The 17,679-nt window shown below is 36.2% G+C and overlaps 1 protein-coding gene across 1 annotated transcript in view; it reads left to right on the top strand.

The window, feature by feature from the left end:
• Window positions 1–279: 279 nt before the first annotated feature.
• The window catches only part of TCF7 (transcription factor 7), a 117,792-nt gene continuing 100,392 nt past the window's right edge, over window positions 280–17,679 (top strand). The window contains exons 1-3 of the mRNA XM_072398981.1: window positions 280–957; window positions 1,050–1,116; window positions 5,045–5,151. Coding sequence (XP_072255082.1) covers window positions 763–957; window positions 1,050–1,116; window positions 5,045–5,151 — 369 coding nt within the window. The 5' untranslated portion in view covers window positions 280–762. The remainder of the gene's footprint in view (window positions 958–1,049; window positions 1,117–5,044; window positions 5,152–17,679) is intronic.

Raw genomic sequence — 17,679 nt, 5'->3', positions numbered from 1 at the left:
TCTGGTTACATATCAGTATTTAATATTTTCTTCCCTCAGTCCCAGTGTTTGGTAGTTACCAGTGCAAATTTAGAGCTAAAAAACCCTTACCAAGAGAACTACATACACATTATTATTATTATATGTGTATATTATGATGAGGCAGGCTACATAATATTTAAACAAAATACACATGCTGCAATGCTCACTGGTGTTTTGAAGTACCATGTAATAATAATAACAATAGTGCACACTAACACATGTAATGTATGATGTCACATATATGTGAATAGGCCATAACAAGCATTTTTCTTTATTTATTATAGGAATGACATTTTCTAAAATTCTGAATATTTACGAGAAGTAAAATGACCGTGGACAAATGTGCAGAAGCATTATGTACAAAGTGTCAGCAATTGAAGCATGGCTAGCCCAGTGACTGCACTGACTTGGTGAAATGGTTACTGTCACTTTAAGAGAGCAGCTCTCATGCATTGCTCAGCCCCCGAGTGCTCAGCTCAGCTATCAATCAGCAGGCGGTGTGCTTTGAAGTCTCTGCCTTCCCCTTGTCCTCAAACGATCACAGGCTGAGTGAACATCGAGCTGTCCCTGCCATCAGCTCCTTTTCTTTCACTCAGATCTGCCTTTCTGAAAACTTTTCACTCTCCCTTGTCCTTGTTTTCCTTTTCCCTAATGCAGGGGGAGTGATCACTATTACACTGCCACACCAGCACATAACTAGTCACCCAAGTGCCTGTGGAGGGGCAGGAACAAGCCAAGAAAATGCCCCAGCACAACAGCGGTGAAGAAGATGATCTAGGAGCGAGCGATGAAATGATCGCTTTTAAAGACGAAGGAGATCAGGAGGAGAAAATCCAGGAGAATGCATTTACAGAGAGTGATCTGGCAGATCTAAAATCTTCACTTGTAAATGAGTCCGAAATCAACCCAGCTAATACCCCAGTAGATCACCCGGAGGTAAGAGGTGCACAGTTTGGGCTGGAGCTTTTCCACGTTGCTGCCTTTCAAAAAATAAAAAAAAAAGTTCTGAATTCCTCATGTTTTCACAGGCAATCAGGCGTGCACAAGATGCTCAGAGAGTTTATCAGGAGAAGCTGTCGGATCACATGGAAGATGGTAAGCTTCACTAACTACCCCCTCTTCCTACTCCTCCCCTGCTCCTATTCATGGCAGTACCTACAAAGTGTATGTGGATGAATGAACACTGGGCAATCGCAGAATGAGATTCATTTATCTAACAACTCTAGGTGTATGGCGACCTTGTTACCTTTCACACACTAATCTGCACTGATTCTTTACAAACTTTTTTTGTGTAAGTGTATGTTGGAGTTATACACAACAAAATGTGTATATTAGGGTTATCTATCTCTGCAAATATAGTCATATATTTTGCACATCTTCCTAGTGTTTGCGCTTCTTTTATTGAGTAAGTCCATAAATGTATTTAGAAAATAAAGTCCTCTTTAAAGTTTAAAACAAGTTTTATTTTGTAGGTTAGTCTAGTCTGAATGTATTATTTTATAATTTATTTTCAACTACCTAAACCTGAAGCCATTTCTAAGTTTGGAAAATATTTGATGAGGTTATTATAAAAAAGTAAATACTAATAATACTATTATTGTCCCCAATATGACATTTGTAGTTGTACTGAAAGCTGATTTCTCATTGTTTGACATGGATTAATGCATACCATGTATTGTATTATTTCACATGATCTTTTATAGTTTTTTAAATAAATTGAGTAAACCAAAAGACCATACTTGTGTGATCTCTGCAGATGTATTTAGTAAAATAGTTAATGACGTGGTTATGTCATCTCATTCTTAATGGAGGTAATGCCATTAATTATTATTTACATTGTACTTTATAACTAGATTAAGCTTTGTATCTTGTTACTGGAAGTAACAAGCTACAATTTTAAATTATTATATTATTAAACAGGATTTATATAACGCCAATATAATATGCAGCGCTGTACATTAAATAAATGATGTTTTACTGAAGTACCATTATTGTAAGTGTCTGTTAGCCATATAAGTGATTTTTAATTTGTCATTAAAAATGCATATTGATGCATGGTAAAAATATTTATATATGTTAGTACATATATGTAAATGTACAGCTTCTGATAAATTTGTCTGGATATGCCTAACGACATATTAGGCTATTTAGTTATTATGCAGAATCTGATAGTATTGCAGTGTTCTCCCCAACCCCTTTTTGCCGGGCGCACCACCCAGCACTTTTCAGTAACCACACGGCTGTTTTTGGGTGGTTACTGAAGAACTGGCCCACAATAGAGGGGGCCACCTACAATTTTTTTCCTACCCAGCTTAAAAAAATGTCTGGGTTTAACACTCTATTGTATAAGTTTGCTTACAGTTGTATTTATAACTACTCAAATACAACACCTCAGACTCAATTTAGAAAATAGGGAATCAAACAATCCCTCATGGGTATCTTTCAGGTCCATGTGTTTAATAGGAGTCGTTGATTCCCTGCAGGGAATGTCGAGGCAATGTCAGATTCCTTGTTTTATAAATAGAGCCCCTAGAGTCTCCTAGATTATTGCTGTACAACAACTGTACTACAACTCCTTTCACTGCACTGTGCAACTGGAATAACTTGTATTGAGGTAATGCAATTTTAGTTATTAGCTTACAAACACCGAACTTTTCCATTATTATATTCATTTCCTTTGCTAAGACCTTTAGAATTTTGTCCAAAGTGTTGATAAAAATGTTTCCAATTTTTGGATGCTTCCGAATAACTTGAGAATTGTCACAAAACTTTTTCTTCAAGAAATGTTGAAGTTTTTGGAAGCAAGTAATAGACTGTATTTGTTAACCTAAAGAGGAACTAAACCCAAAATGGCAAAAAAAAATTCACTTACCTTCAATCCTGCAGGGCAGTCTGATCGCTCTGGGGGTGTCCTGCATCGGGTCCCATGCTGTCCCAGGGCCGGTGCTCCGGCCGCCGCTATCTTCTTCCTGTTCTTCTTCCTACATCACCCGATCTCACGCCTGGGTCGGATGAAAAAAAAAATTCTGATCCCACTGCGCATGCATGAGATCAGCAATTTTTTTCTTTTTGCACAAAAGCGCTCCTTCTGTGCATGCCTGAGATGCTCAGGCATGCGCTCCCATTCATTCTCGACCGCCTAGGCGATTCAGAATTAGGGGCGGTGCTTCACCCTTTTTTTTTTTAAAAAAGAAAAGGGTGTTGCTCTTTAAAAAAAAAACAAACACAGAATTTTTACTCTACATGAAAAGGTTGTCTACCCTTTTATGTAAGGTGAAAATTGTGAGTTTAGGTACGCTTTAACCGAACATCAGATGCAATATAAGAGGAGGAGCTACACTGAACATTCTCCATTCACCCTTCATGTGTTAATTTCTGTCTAGTTTTGTTTTTACAATTTATTCCCAATTTTGTAGGAAATGTAATACTGGAAAGTAAAAGTTATACATTTTATTTTCATTACCTGTTTGATTTAGGTTTGTACAGGGCTCTTTTAAAGTGTCCATTGTGCCCTACTGGTAATGTTCAAGTTTTGTTAATGTCATTGGGGAAGCTATATAAGGTTAGTAAGTTATTCGGCTCTATAGTTTTTACAGGATGTTATCAAAACGTAAACATTATCACCGTGTTTTACATAGATTCTACTTAAACTGAAAGTCCACTCAAAATGAAAATCTTTGGCCTATGTCTGCAGATGAGGAGCTGGATCTGTTATGAAGAGGTGGTCTCTTTTCATGGAGATCCCATCTTCTCTTTTGCCTCAGTGTCCCTAACATGTCACTTCTTTTTAAGTCAAACAATATACTTACCCATCCACTCTGTTTCTTTGGTATTAAACAGGTAAACATCACAAGGTGGGCAGATGTTCACTTATGGCTCTCAGAGAGTCTAATAAGCTGGTGACCTGTCCTGTTAAATTGATTTTTTTTATCTATGATTTTAACAAAATTGATTATTCTTTTTGAAACAAACAAGTGCTGGTATCTTTGCTAGTGTCTATGGCCCTCTGTTTATATGCATAACTAGGGTACAGAAATAAACGCAGGGTTCTCCCCAGGCCCTTTTAGCTGGGTGCACCACCCGGCACTTTTCAGCACCCAGCCGGCTGTTTTTGGGTGGTTACTAAAGAGTTTGGTCACAATACAGGGGCTGCCACCCACCTATAATTTCTTCCCACCCGGCTTAAAGAAATTTCTGGGTTGAGCACTGAAACGGGTTAAGCACTGAAGCACAGATTTTTTTTAATTGTGAAAATTCTTGATCAGCTTTTGGTACAGTAGATGATTTTAATCTGGATTTGGGCTTGATGAACTTGCAGGTGGATGACCATGGGCTTCAGAAGACATCATGGTCACATCTCAGCATGGCTGTAGAGAAAGCTGATAATTTTGTATGGCAGCTAAGACATTGTTTAGCAGTGGGAACATTTCCTTATGTACACCCACTGTCTGATGTCTGTGTCAAACAATATAGAGATTACTTATCAAGGTGGCAAATTAAAGAAAAAAAAACGTAGGCTTACAAAGCACTATGGTACATTTGAGATAAAACTGTTGTGGCCTGTCGCAGTACTTGCGAATTACAGCTATGTGACATTTCCTTTCCAAGTATTTGTGTAGTGGGTCATGGGAGTGGTGCTGATAGACCACAGGGGAAAACAGCTTGTCAGAATACTTTCACCTCAAAGGTTACACAAGCAGCTAGCACCACTGTACCTGTGTTTTGATTTTTTTATCTGCAGTGCCATTTTTTTTGTTTTATTTTTAGTTTTTTTTTTTAACCTTAATGTGACATTTGTCACTTGCTTGTGATCAGAGAGTAAACGGCTCAGATATTCGAGACCAAAGGAGGGTCTCTAAATGGATGGATGGTAAAAATCATCATGACTTCTATAGGTGAGGATTAGCTACATAATGTTACCATGTGGTATATTGTAAACATTATTACCTGTGTTACTGATAACTATGCTTAGTGGTCTTAATGGGTAAAAAATATGAGGTAATTTTGTTTCTGTATTATTTAGGAATTAAACATCAAGAAGAGCCAATGTATAAAGGTTCGGGATATTCCAGTAACCCATTCCTTATGCTGTCTGATCCCTACCTTTCTATTGGATCTGTGTCCACACTGGTAAGTCTTCTTAATTGTTTTCATTTTATTCATATGATATTGTTGAATTTTACTTTAGTTTGTGCATATGACATGCACATGGCTAGTGGAATTTAGTTCATCTTACAAAAATTAGTGTCATACATTTACAGATATATTACAGAATTGCAATTAAAAAACTATAGTGTATGAGGTACCATATTGAACAGCGATGACCCTCAACTCTTACAGTGCAAGCAGGTGGAAGATCTATTTATACCAAGACCCCGCCATTTTTTTCTGACTGACTTTGTTTAGCATTGTTTATGATGGTGGTGAGTTTGAATGCAAGAAATGTTCTGATTGGTTGCATTGCTTGCCAAGATCAATCTGTTAATATCCATTCTTGATCAAAAACTGAACATACACAGCTGCCTAATACAAAATTCACCTTGTTCTTTTACATGTAGAGACTAAAGCATTACTAGTGGTCTTACTTGTATTTTGTTATTTGGTATTTCATCTGCATTTTTTGTGTTTTTTTTTTTTTAAATAAGTGTTGCTAACCAAATGTAGCGTATGCAGACTCGCTCTGTTAAAGGATGAAAATTAGGTATGGGCTCGGGCATTTGTGAATATATCTAAAGTAATTTTTGTTTTGTCCATAGCAATTTATCTTGTCAATGTTATCATTTATTACCAAATAAGTGAAAATCTGATTTACCAGTAGGAGCAACGCTAATACGTAAATCACTGATGTGATCTACTTTTTGTCATTTTTTTAAAAATAATTTTTATGTTCTAACCTCATTATCTTGAACCACAAACATTCAAAGAATACAAAGAGTTTTGTATACGTAGTAAATGTAAATGTCCACCAATAAAAAGAGCATCTCTGCTTATTTTAGACATTATTCCTATTCTATACTTGTTTCTAATAAAATAGGAGCAGGGTGGGTTTATCTGCATATCTTCTGCCCCAGATATTCTTTATACCTTGCTGCTACTTATTGATCATGCTAATGTATTGTGAGTTGTAGCTATAGCCATTTTTAGTAGATGTTCCTTGATGGAATGGTGAAAATGGGGGTTGCTGTAGAAAAATCTCTACAAAATCAAGAAAAGGTAAGAAAAAAGAGAGGAAGATGGAAAGCAAATGATGCTTATACCCCATCCAATTTTGAGACCAACCATCTAATTGATATCCACTTTATTATGTCAAGGCTATCTCAAATATTTATTTATTTATTTAACAAATCGCCAAATATTTTGTTTTTTTTTTCATTCTTTTTTTTATCTAGCTTATTTACTAACAAAACAATGATAAAACACATTACATTTTGCATAAGGCAAAGTTGCAGGTCTGCTTTGTAGTTTTTGCATTTATTAAATCATTAGCATGAAAATATTTTTTTATGTGTAGATATTAGTGAGAAAGAGGTAACATCTTTACTCCCTAGCATTACATGTAAAGTATGTAAATACAGTTTTGATCTCCTCTCAAGTGTTTTTACAATTTTAGATTCATACCACTACTGCAGTTCAGTGGATTCTGATTGTCTAATTGTCTAACACTTCTGGTCTTCTTTCCTCTGTCTGGGTTTTTCTGTGTGGGGAACTGAAGAAAGTTCAAATACAACTAAAGTCATGCTTAACAAGTACAAAATACAGTCATATTTAAGGTAGGACTCATAAATTCCTCATAATTTAATACTCATAAACAAGAGTCAATTCATTCTCTTTTTGTGTTTAACATGCTCCCACCTCCCCTGGCTCATAGTAGGTAAGAAGAATAGGTGCTGTCAGTAAATGCAAAATGTGTTTAGGACTAGTTGTTGCCAGCTGCAGATTTAAATCTTACAGGCTTGTGGATCAATGATAATATTGAAAGCTACGCCTTCTGCAATATTTTTTTGATCCCACTCTAATGCAATCAGGTACAGCCTACATAACTGGCAACTCTGCTCTGAATTAAAGAAGCATACAGCAATGTCACACAGTTACAGAAATTGCATTAGCTGGATTTGTTTGGGGCTTCTAGTGGGAGCCCAAATAGCCTATAATAATATTAAAAAGGCTAAGAACATTTTCAGTAAGTACAGAAAATACCTGTTGATCTTCCCATAAATGTAGCATCTTTGCCACTTCCTGTGAGCTAAACTGAAAGAAAATCTTATTTTTACTTTCTAAACTTCCACCAAAAATACATTATTTTAAAGTCTGGAGTTTCAACCATGGCACTCTCCATAAAAACATAGGAGGAGTCAGCATGGTCACCCAGAGCCAGGAAGTATGGTATTCACAGGATTCATTCACCACATCTGGGATCTGGTACACTGCATATATGTAGCTGTAAACTCAGTAGAGCAATTCATCTATGAAATTCTTAAGAAACAGAAAAGTCTTTTTAACTGTAGTAATAAAATAAGGGCATCAATACACTGATGTCACCAAAACTAAATAAAGTTTATTTTACAAACATTATCAAATTACATACAAAATAATATAAACTCAAACAAATTATAGTACTCACCATTAGTTTGCGTTCTGTGATTTCTTTGATTCTCTGATAGCTTCTTAGTATAACTAGATTTTCCTCTGCTAACATTTTGCTGCTAATGATAAAATTATTTTGACTCTTGACCTGAGATCTGATGCCTTCCCCTACTATAAAAGTAAGGGTTTATGTCCGCCATGTCAGTCTGCTGTGGCAGCCTAAAAAATATCACCGCAATGGTTTGAAGATTAAAAAGTTGTAGAGGTGTCATATGGTGCATTTTAAAATGAAGGACAATGTACTAATGTGTGCAGTGTGAACTGAGTGATACAATGTGTGGGTGTAAACATAGACTTAGATTTCTGAAATACTTAGCTGTATGCTAGAGCATTCGCCCTTGGTGCCTAAATTTGCAATTTGCAACATATGCAAGAAAGATATACTAGAAAATACTTTATAAATTATGCATTTCTAGTTGTTTTTGCCAGCTTTAAAAAAATTCCAGCAAAACTGAAAAAAATAGCTACAAATAAGGAAATAGATATACATAAAATACTTAAGTAACCATCTATGACCCAAAAGTTTCTGTAATTTATTTATTAAAAATTGTACACTTCCATAATAAATTAACTGAATTCCTCTCTTTCAAAGTAGGCTCCTGTTGCATTGATGCACCAGTCCCTGAGCAGTTTTAATGCTTGGAAACACCCATGGAAGTCATTTCCTTTTTGGTATAATGTGCTAAAACTATATTTATTCTACCTTTTTCCATTGAGTTTAATTTCCCTTTGAGCAATGGACTACAGTTTTTAAACCACTTGAAACACTTTTAGGTTGGAGTGTGACCCATTGCTTTGTCCCCCAAAGGTTTGTTTTAACAGTTGATGAGTTTCTGCGGCCATGTTTCCCAGTTTGAAAATTTCACATGATGATGTCAATAGGATAGCAGCTTGAACATACCTTCACAAAACTGCACAATGTAAACAAACGCACAGAATAATAACTTGTAGATGAGTTCCCTAGTGGTACTGGTGATGACATCAAGCAGCGTGGCTGCACAGCACGTGCTGTATACGCAGGGCAGTTCTTTCTGGGAATTTTTTGGCTCACACCTACATTTTAAAATAATTCAAGACATAAAATCCAATTATGTCTAAATTGTCCCATAATTTTAAATGAATAACCATATTCTACAATAAAATGACACCCCTAAAAGAGGACATTAAATATAAAAATGTTAATATATATTCTGTTAAATGAAATACCCAACAATACCACCTAAACCAAATGTGCTTGGAGCATGTGGTTGAATGATGAAATATATTCAAAAGCAAGGGTAACAGAATTCTGGTTGGAAAGCCACTTCAGCTGAGTATCAACTTAAAAGGTTAACTTTTGCTTGACAGAACTAAACTTTATGTTAATTGGCTTAAGATAACCTTGATCAAAATATAGTTTCTTTTCACTTCCTTACTGTCTGTTTGAACTTCCAAAGGGCTCTGTCCTAGCAGTTGGCATACACAGCTCAGTGTTCGTTGCTGGGTTAGCTGTAAATTTTGGCTTCGCCTGCACAGGATTTATGGCATTCTGGCCCAGCCCGTTGAAGATGGGCAAAAATGGAACAAAAAAGAGAAGGAAGATGATTGGCAGATCCTGTGATGGAACAGGTGAGTATGCTCTAGGTTTAACGCTTTACGACAACCTGAAAAGCCAACGTAAGACTATGATTGAAGAATAAATAGATTTTTACTTTTTGAACTGGTTTAGTTACACTTTGGATGCTCTTTTACTACAGTTGCCTTCTCTTTTTCTCCTCTGGTGAGCAGCTCCCACTGTTGCAGAAAATAAAGCTCAGCTTCCTTCTTTGCAGCATTCTTTTGTGAGTCCAGAGTGCCTAATGATACATCTGCAGAGTTCGCAAGATGGCCTGGGCTTGCAGGAAGTCAGCTGAATGATTGTTCCTTGTGGAAGAGTATCAGTGCTGCAGGCTAAAAGAGAATGACTGTTGTGGACGGTGCCCATGAGTGACTGAATTCTGTAGGGAAAGCTGTGATAGTTGGACTTTAAAATTATATAAAAACACATTTTTTTCTTCTTCTTAGTGCAGTTTTCATCCATTTCAGCTATCCAGCCTAAAGATTATGTTTTCAAGTAAAAATTGCCTTTAGTTAATAAAATAGTTGCAAGCAGGAAGGATTAATGAAATACTCTGCTGTTGAAAGCAAATACAAGCAAGTCTTTTTCAAGCCATCAAGCCGTCCATCTCTTCCTATTCTCCATTGTGGAAAATCAGAAAATTAATTGCTAATATATTCCTTTTATCCCTGTTAAAGTGGTTTTAGTGCTTGAAGCTTGAACCTGTTTAAACATTATTTTTGTTAAATCTTCTGGAAAGATATTCTGGAATGTAGGTTTCCAAGATTTGTCCTTTTGCAACAAATGTTTTCATATAACAATTTAACTAAAGCAGGGAGGGACTAATTTCTAACCCTGTTAGAAGGTTGGAATTAGTTTAGCTATGAGATGAATAGTAGAGTGTTTAACTTTTTACTTTTAGGTGGGGGTATGGGTTCCTGTTAAAGTGTACTAGTTGAACAATTAAACATGTATTATTAGTTAAATAGAAAAAAAAGGAAAACAGACGTACATGTGTTCCAGAAAGTGTTAAAAGTAGGCATGTTTAGGAATTTGAGGGATTTTTTAAAATATATATGGGAATTAAATCCTGTAGGAGGTCAGAGGTGGAATGGGGTTAAGGCGATAAAAGTCCTTCCCCTGGTAGAGACTGTAGTGATGGACATAAAGCAGCATAGCTTACATAAAACTAAATGTTATATGTAAATTGTGATCAAGTGATTGCTCATACTTTAATCAAAGGTTTGCTCGCACTCGTATTTTTATGTAATCTGTAATTTTAACCATGTATTTGCTCATACTTAAATATTGATTCTATATTGTATATGATGTATGGATCTAGCAACCGCACCCTCTGTCTCATCATCTAATTAAATAATATACAGCTTGCCTAAAAAACCCTCTTTCTGGTTTCATAATCCTGACCCCCTAACAGGGTTTAAAACTAGTCCCTCTCTGCTTTTGTATTTATCGATCTAGGGTTTGACACAAATCTAGCTAAAGAAGATGTATAGCAACAGTTCTTGAAAATTCCCAGTTTGTTGTTAGTTCTGCCAATAAAATTATGTAGATTATGCATTATGACATCATTCTTAAAAAAAAAAAAAGAGGTAAGAATGGAAAGGTAGATGATCAAATATGAAAAAGTATAGAATATTACTAAAAACTCTACGTTCTAAACTGAAAGGCTGCACTATTAGTGCTCTTCTTTATATAGATATTCCCTGTATTTGTGACTTTAAGGCTTAGTCTACACGGACTGTTTCCCCAGCGTTTAACCTGAGGCTTTTAAAGCCCTTGTTTGAAATGCATTACAAAGTGTTAATCTACATCAGGACGTTTCATGAGGCACGTGTATGACATTAATCCTAAACGTTGCTTGCAACGTTTAAAAAATTAAAATGGTGGGTTAACGTTGGAAAACGCCCAAAAACGCGGGTAAACATTGATTTCGGCTGGTGTAAACACTCCCACAACATGATGCTGCCACAACAATGCTTCACTGTTGGAATGGTATTGGGAAAGTGATGAGCAGTGCCTGGTTTCCTCCAAAACAAAAGGTTTACAATTGATGCCAAACAGTTCAACTTTGGTTTAATAAACCAAATTGTTTCTCATGGTCCGACAGTCGTCAGGTGCTTTTTTTGCACACATGAGGAGAGGCTTCCATCTTGCCATAAAGCCCAGAACAGTGGAGGTCTGCAGTTATGGTTGTCTCTCTAGAACTTAGTCCCATCACTTCACAGAATCTCTGGACCTCAGTCAGTGTGACCATAAGGTTTTTGGTCACCTCTCTTACTGAGGCTATTCTCCCTAATTTTAATCAATTTGGTGGGGCAACCAGCTCTCGGAAAGAGTCTTGGGTGTGCCATACTTCTTCCCTTTGAGTATTTTTGAAGCCACTGTGCTCTTGGGAACATTCAGTGCAGCTGAAATTTTTTGTAGCCTTTCCCAGGTCTGTTCTTTGCAACAATACGTCCTTTCCTTTGACCTCATGGCTTGGTTTTTGCTAAGATTTGCATCCTTAGATATGAGAACTTCCATATGGAGGTGTATGTCTTTTCAAATCATGTCAAATCAATTTTATTTATCACAGGTGGATAAGCAAGGTGCAGAAACATCTCAGCAGCAATCAAAAGGAAAGGGAGGCACCTGAGCTAAATTTCAAGTGTTGTTGCAAAAGATGTAATTACTTATTTTAAGATATTTCAGTTTTTTCTTTTTTACATTTACTAAATTGTCTAAAATTCTGTTCTCACGTTGTCATTATGAGGTACTAAGTGTACAATAATGAGAAAAAAGTGAAAATGAGAAAAGTGAAGTCTGAATACTTTATAAAGCCACTGTAACGTATAGCTACCGCTCAGGTTCAGTGCAAAAATATATGCTTTTGAAATAGTAAACACACCACAGTGCTTGTGTATATACATTCACTAAGACAGTTGACCTTACAATATGTCACTATTAGCTTTGGTTATGCAAAAGATAAATTACACTTATTTTATATTTATATAAAATATAAATATTTTATTTATATTTTTATATATATTTATATATATTTTTATATTATATTATTACTTACGTTATTTTTTTAAAGAATCTACCAGCTGTTAACATAAAATACTTTTTACCTTTTGACCCCACACCTTGGTTCACAGGTCACCTTACTTAAGATAGATGATATGATATTGTAATTCATCGAGGCTTCCACTTAATGTCAGCAAGGTTACTTTTTTTTCTCCCAGTCCCAGTAAAAAATAGTGAAATACTGTGATAAACCATTGTAAAACTACACGTCAGTGTGTCAACACTGGTCACCTGGGAGTGTGATTTGTCGCACCAGAAGTCCTCTCCAAATCAATTTGTCATATAATCAACTTCTTCAAGAGCGGTGAAGTTACTCAAATGATGAAATGTGTTAGGCAGAGCTGCTTATGTGACTCAATCAATGCACTCTTGCCTATGCAGCAAGTTTGAATCTCAGCAAGGACAGTACATGATGGTTTTATGTTCTCCCCGTGGTTGCGTGGGTTTCCTCTGGACAATCCGGTTTCTTCTTACATCCCATATTCAAGAAGGTAGGGTTTTTGGCTTCCCCCCCAAAATTGACCTTGAAGTGTGTAATGACATTTGGCTATGGTAGAAACATTAGATTATGAGCCCCCCTAGAGGCACAGTTGGTGGCATAACAATGTACTTTGTGCTATAATGGTGCTATACAAGTACAAGATGATTAAATTTCTTAATACTTGAAGTTGTGACCCATGGATTTTGCAGTTCAAGGACAGCAGGCATACTTAGTTGTTCTAGTCATGTATATCTCTGAGCCCTTAAACGTAGGACTATAATATTATGGAAACACAAGAGAATGCTTACAATTCTAGGACATTTAGTTGCAAATATGACCTTTGTGGAGTTATACAGATTACATTTATTACATTTATGCTGAGGTTTCCTGAGGGCATAGGGGTTAATGTCCATTTTTGACATTTTTCTAAAATGGCCATGTGTGATTAATACTTCTGCTCTTTCCTAAGCTAGAGTGGCATCCTGATAAAATATTGACTAGCATGCCGGCATATTATTATTGATGAAAGTGAATGAAAATAAACTGTAAATGGAAAGCATATACATGAATTTGGAGTTTTTTTTGTCATATATATATTTATATTTTATTGAAACATCTTTGATTTCTCAACTTTACTTTCAAAGCATTATTACTAACCACTAGCTCTACATTGCATTTCTAAAAATGTATATAGTTTTATATTTAAAATGTATTTCAAAATACAGAGCTACTGGAATTGCAGCTGGCGCAATTGATTTTGGAGTTCTGCGTCCTCAACCATAGCAGTAATAAACCATATATGAAGTTCGATTCCCCTTGTGGCTTGTTTTTGGCACACTAAGATGAAATACAAACAAAAAAAGTAGGGATGTGGCACACTTGAAAAGAAGAGTGTAAGCCTTCAAACCACATAGCATTCTTTAGTCATTTGAAAATGAAAGCTTTGTAAATCCTGTTAACCGGGTTAAAACCTTTATTTTTTATATGATTAGATGATGAGGTCTGTTTATCAGTGTTTTCAGCCCAACCGACATATGATTTAATAATCAAAATTTGTAAATCTTGGGGGGGGGGGCATGATGATGGCGGACGAAAACACACACTGTGAGCTCTGTGTCCTGTATGGAAGAAAGCAGGATTTACAGCATTGGAGTGCTTTCCACATCTGCTATCATGGGCTTCAAGGTTGAAGGTAGAAGGGATGTGCCGGAGGTGGAGGATAGCTCACTGGGGGGATTCCCATCCATTTCTCTGCCAGCGGACTTTATTTGTATAAATAAAGCTTTCCAAAGTATTGACTTTTTTTTTATTTATTTTATATTTGCCTCACAGTTTGACCTTAGTTTTGAGGAGTAAACTCCATGCTAAAGACTCACAATTTATCTGTTCTAGCAATATGTTACTCAACTCAAAAATTATGTAATGTGGTTGTCCATTTTTATGTATATTATTTTGCCTATGCTGTTCAAAGAGCATTCTGAGAGTCTAAAACATATAAGGATAAATAGATACACAGACAGATAAGTCTCACATTGCTGCCATTCTGTGCTGTTATTTCTCTCTGTTTTTTTAGATACACCATCACCCATCTTGGATCTGTTCATAATCTGACACAATATTGGGAATATGACCTAAATCCCTCACATAACAGTGCAAAATAAGTAGTAAACTAATAAGGCAATCTCGAATATTACTGGCTTAATGAATTTTGTTAATTTTTATGGATCTTAGATATTTGAAAAAGTGCATTTAGAATATAGCTTCCCTCACCCGTATCCATAGCATACCATGACCCTGCCTTTTCCCAATTATTGGTATTGACTCACCCATTCACTAAATAAGTAGTTGACAGATGTACACAACGGAGAAAGGGGGGAAGGCCTAACTCCTCCCTATTTGAAGTGGGAGAACCTCCAAGGGGGAGGAATGTGGGATTTTTATCCTCTCAAAAACTACTTTGTTTTTGATAAGTCCATCTATCTTCAGACCCAGACCGTAGCTATGGGCACCAAGTGTGTCCCTACGTACGCCAACCTATATTTGGGCTGTTGGGAAAGGGAGATCTTTGCCCAAGAAGACTTATCATCTTATATGACGTTTAGCCTTCTTTGGAAGCAGATTATTGATAATATTTTCTTGATCTGGACAGGTACTGTCCAAATGAAAAATTGAATAGTTTTTGTCTCTCTTCTTCAAACAAACTCTTTTAAAACTTCTTTTTTGGATGTGGAAATTATCAAACAACCTGATAATACCCTGCCATCAACACTGTACTGTAAATCAATGGCTGGGAATACCATCCTTTATGCCAACAGTGCACATCCTTTTTCCCTACTTAAACAGTGTTACTTATTCGCAGTATAAGCGAATTCGCAGAAACTGTTCTGTTGACACAGAATATACAACACAAGCCAAACAATTACAACTTTGACTTCTTCAAAGAGGCTATAGCAAAAAAAAATCTGAAAAAGGGAGTAGCAAATCAAGACAGGAACTTGTATTCTCAACCTAGGACTCAATTGAAACAAAATTTAATCAGATTTATTACTGACTATAATAAGGACCACATGGAGATTAGAAAAATCTGCCAAAAACATTGGGCTCTCCTAACAAGTGAACCTGCCATTCACAGAATAGTCACAGACCCCAGTTTGCCAAAAAGGCACTATCATTAGGTAACAAAATTGTTAAAAACCATTTTTCAATAGCAACCTCAAATAGTACTCAACTCAAAAATTTAACGGCCCCATCCAATGCATGTTAATGTAAATATATCCTACCATCTAATTAAAAAAACAACAAACTAAATTTTAACAGATACCATTCATCTATCTCAAAATACCAATTGTAATCCAATTGGAATAATATATTTAGTTGTTTGTGAATGTGGTTGCTTTTGGCAACACAAAACCGCAGTTTCGCTGGAGAATCTATGAACATGTCTACCTGATTCAAAATGGGAAAATTACAATACCCCTTAGTAGACACGTGGGTTTACAACGTAACTTTAATGTCAATGTAATTCATTTTACAGCTCTTGAACAAGTGCTCCCTTATCCCAGGGAAGGTAATTGGGACAAGATACTGTTACAAAGGGAAACAAAATGGATTTATTTAGGGCTACAATATTTCCGAGACGTAATGGAACCCTTACTTTTTAATCCTTTCTTTAAAAATAAAAACACTTTTTTGACAGTTTCCTTAATATATACATAGGTATAGCAATGTCTTCTCTATTGTAATAAGTATATCTCTTGAAGGAGTCATCTTGACAGGTGTCTCTTTTTGTAAAAAAAATTAAAAAAAAAACAGTGTTTTTAATTTTGTTATGACAATTATGATGCTTTGTTTACTGTATATAACACTATCATCTTTATTGAAGTGTTTTTTCATATACAATGCTCATCCATACATTAGTTTTATTGGCTTGCTCCACTAGTTGAGACAGCAGGGGAGGTGCTATGTCTCCCCTGTTGCTTCCAGCCAGCCGCAGAGCACTTCCTGCTCATTTGGTGCTGCTAAGCTGGCAAGTACATTGCCGTGGAGTGCATGTTTGCGTTCCATGTTCCCGTGTCATTCATTTCCGCCTAATCCGGAAGTGATGTCATGGTTTGAACGAGGGGCTGAAACCAGCTGACAGGTCCCCCATGGCTTTGGAGGATGTGGGATCATATAAAGGTAAGCACTGGAGCTACAGTTAGGTCCATAAATATTTGGACAGAGACAAGAAAACTAATTTTGGTTCTGTACATTACCACAAACAACTTTAAATGAAACAACTCAGATGCAGGTAAACTGCAGACTTTATTTCAGTTTTATTTCAGTGGGTTGAACAAAAAGATTACATAAAAAAATTAGGAAATAAAGCCGTTTTTTATTTTCAATAGTTTTTATTGAGAATAAAAGTTTTACAGTTTTTTTGAAAGAAAAACAAAAACACAAACAAATCAAAAAGAAAAAGAATCAAACATAGTACTTTGCACTCCTGGTTTGTCTCACACTAAAAAGGCAAACATTCTTATATAATGAACATAGAAAAAAAAAAGGAAGGACCTGCCTAACAGGAAAAACAAAACAGAATGAAAAATAGGAGAAGAGAAAATCGAGGTGAAAGAGAAGGCTGGGAAAGGTTACAGACAGGGAAGGAGAGGACCCATATTTGAATATCCAGAGGGGCAAACATAGCATAGAATCTCCCAAAGTGAGAGTAGATTCCTATCACAATCAGCAGGCAGATAATTGTCTATCCAAGGGGACCAAACCACCTGGAAGACACTCATTGTATTATTCAAATTAGCTGCCAATAGTTCATTGAGAAAATACCAGGTAATTTTATGTTTTACTTGGTTCACCAGGGGTTTACTTGAGGACCACGCCTTTGCTAGTGTTTGTTTGGCCGAGGTAAAAACAAAATTCAGGATCCTAAATTGATGCTTGAAATACTAGTAATACATACTAGTTGATAGTCTCCAGTCCAAGTGGGCAAGTCCACCATACATGGTAAAGTGTCCCCACTGCCTCGCATTGTCTGAAGCACAGGTAGGACACATTTTGGTTAAATTTCGCAAGTCTAGTTGGGACCAAATACCATCGCATGAGCAATTTATAATTAGCCTCATGATACGCTGCATGGACTATGCCATGAGCTACCGTGTCCCACATTTGTGCCCATTGTGTATCATCTAAAGGTGTACCAATGTCCTCTTCCCACCTGGCTACATACCCTGGTTTGCTGACTAAAGCCTTTTTTTAACACAGTCACTTCATTTCAGGTGCTTAAAAGTAATTGGACAAATTCAAAAGCTGAAAATAAAATGTTCATTTCTAATACTTGGTTGAAAACCCTTTGCTGGCAATGACAGCCTGTAGT

Source organism: Pyxicephalus adspersus, chromosome 2, assembly GCF_032062135.1.
Source record: "Pyxicephalus adspersus chromosome 2, UCB_Pads_2.0, whole genome shotgun sequence".
Lineage (NCBI taxonomy): Eukaryota > Metazoa > Chordata > Amphibia > Anura > Pyxicephalidae > Pyxicephalus > Pyxicephalus adspersus.
The sequence above is the reverse complement of the archived record's forward strand: the minus strand, read 5'-3'. Positions and strand labels throughout refer to the sequence as shown.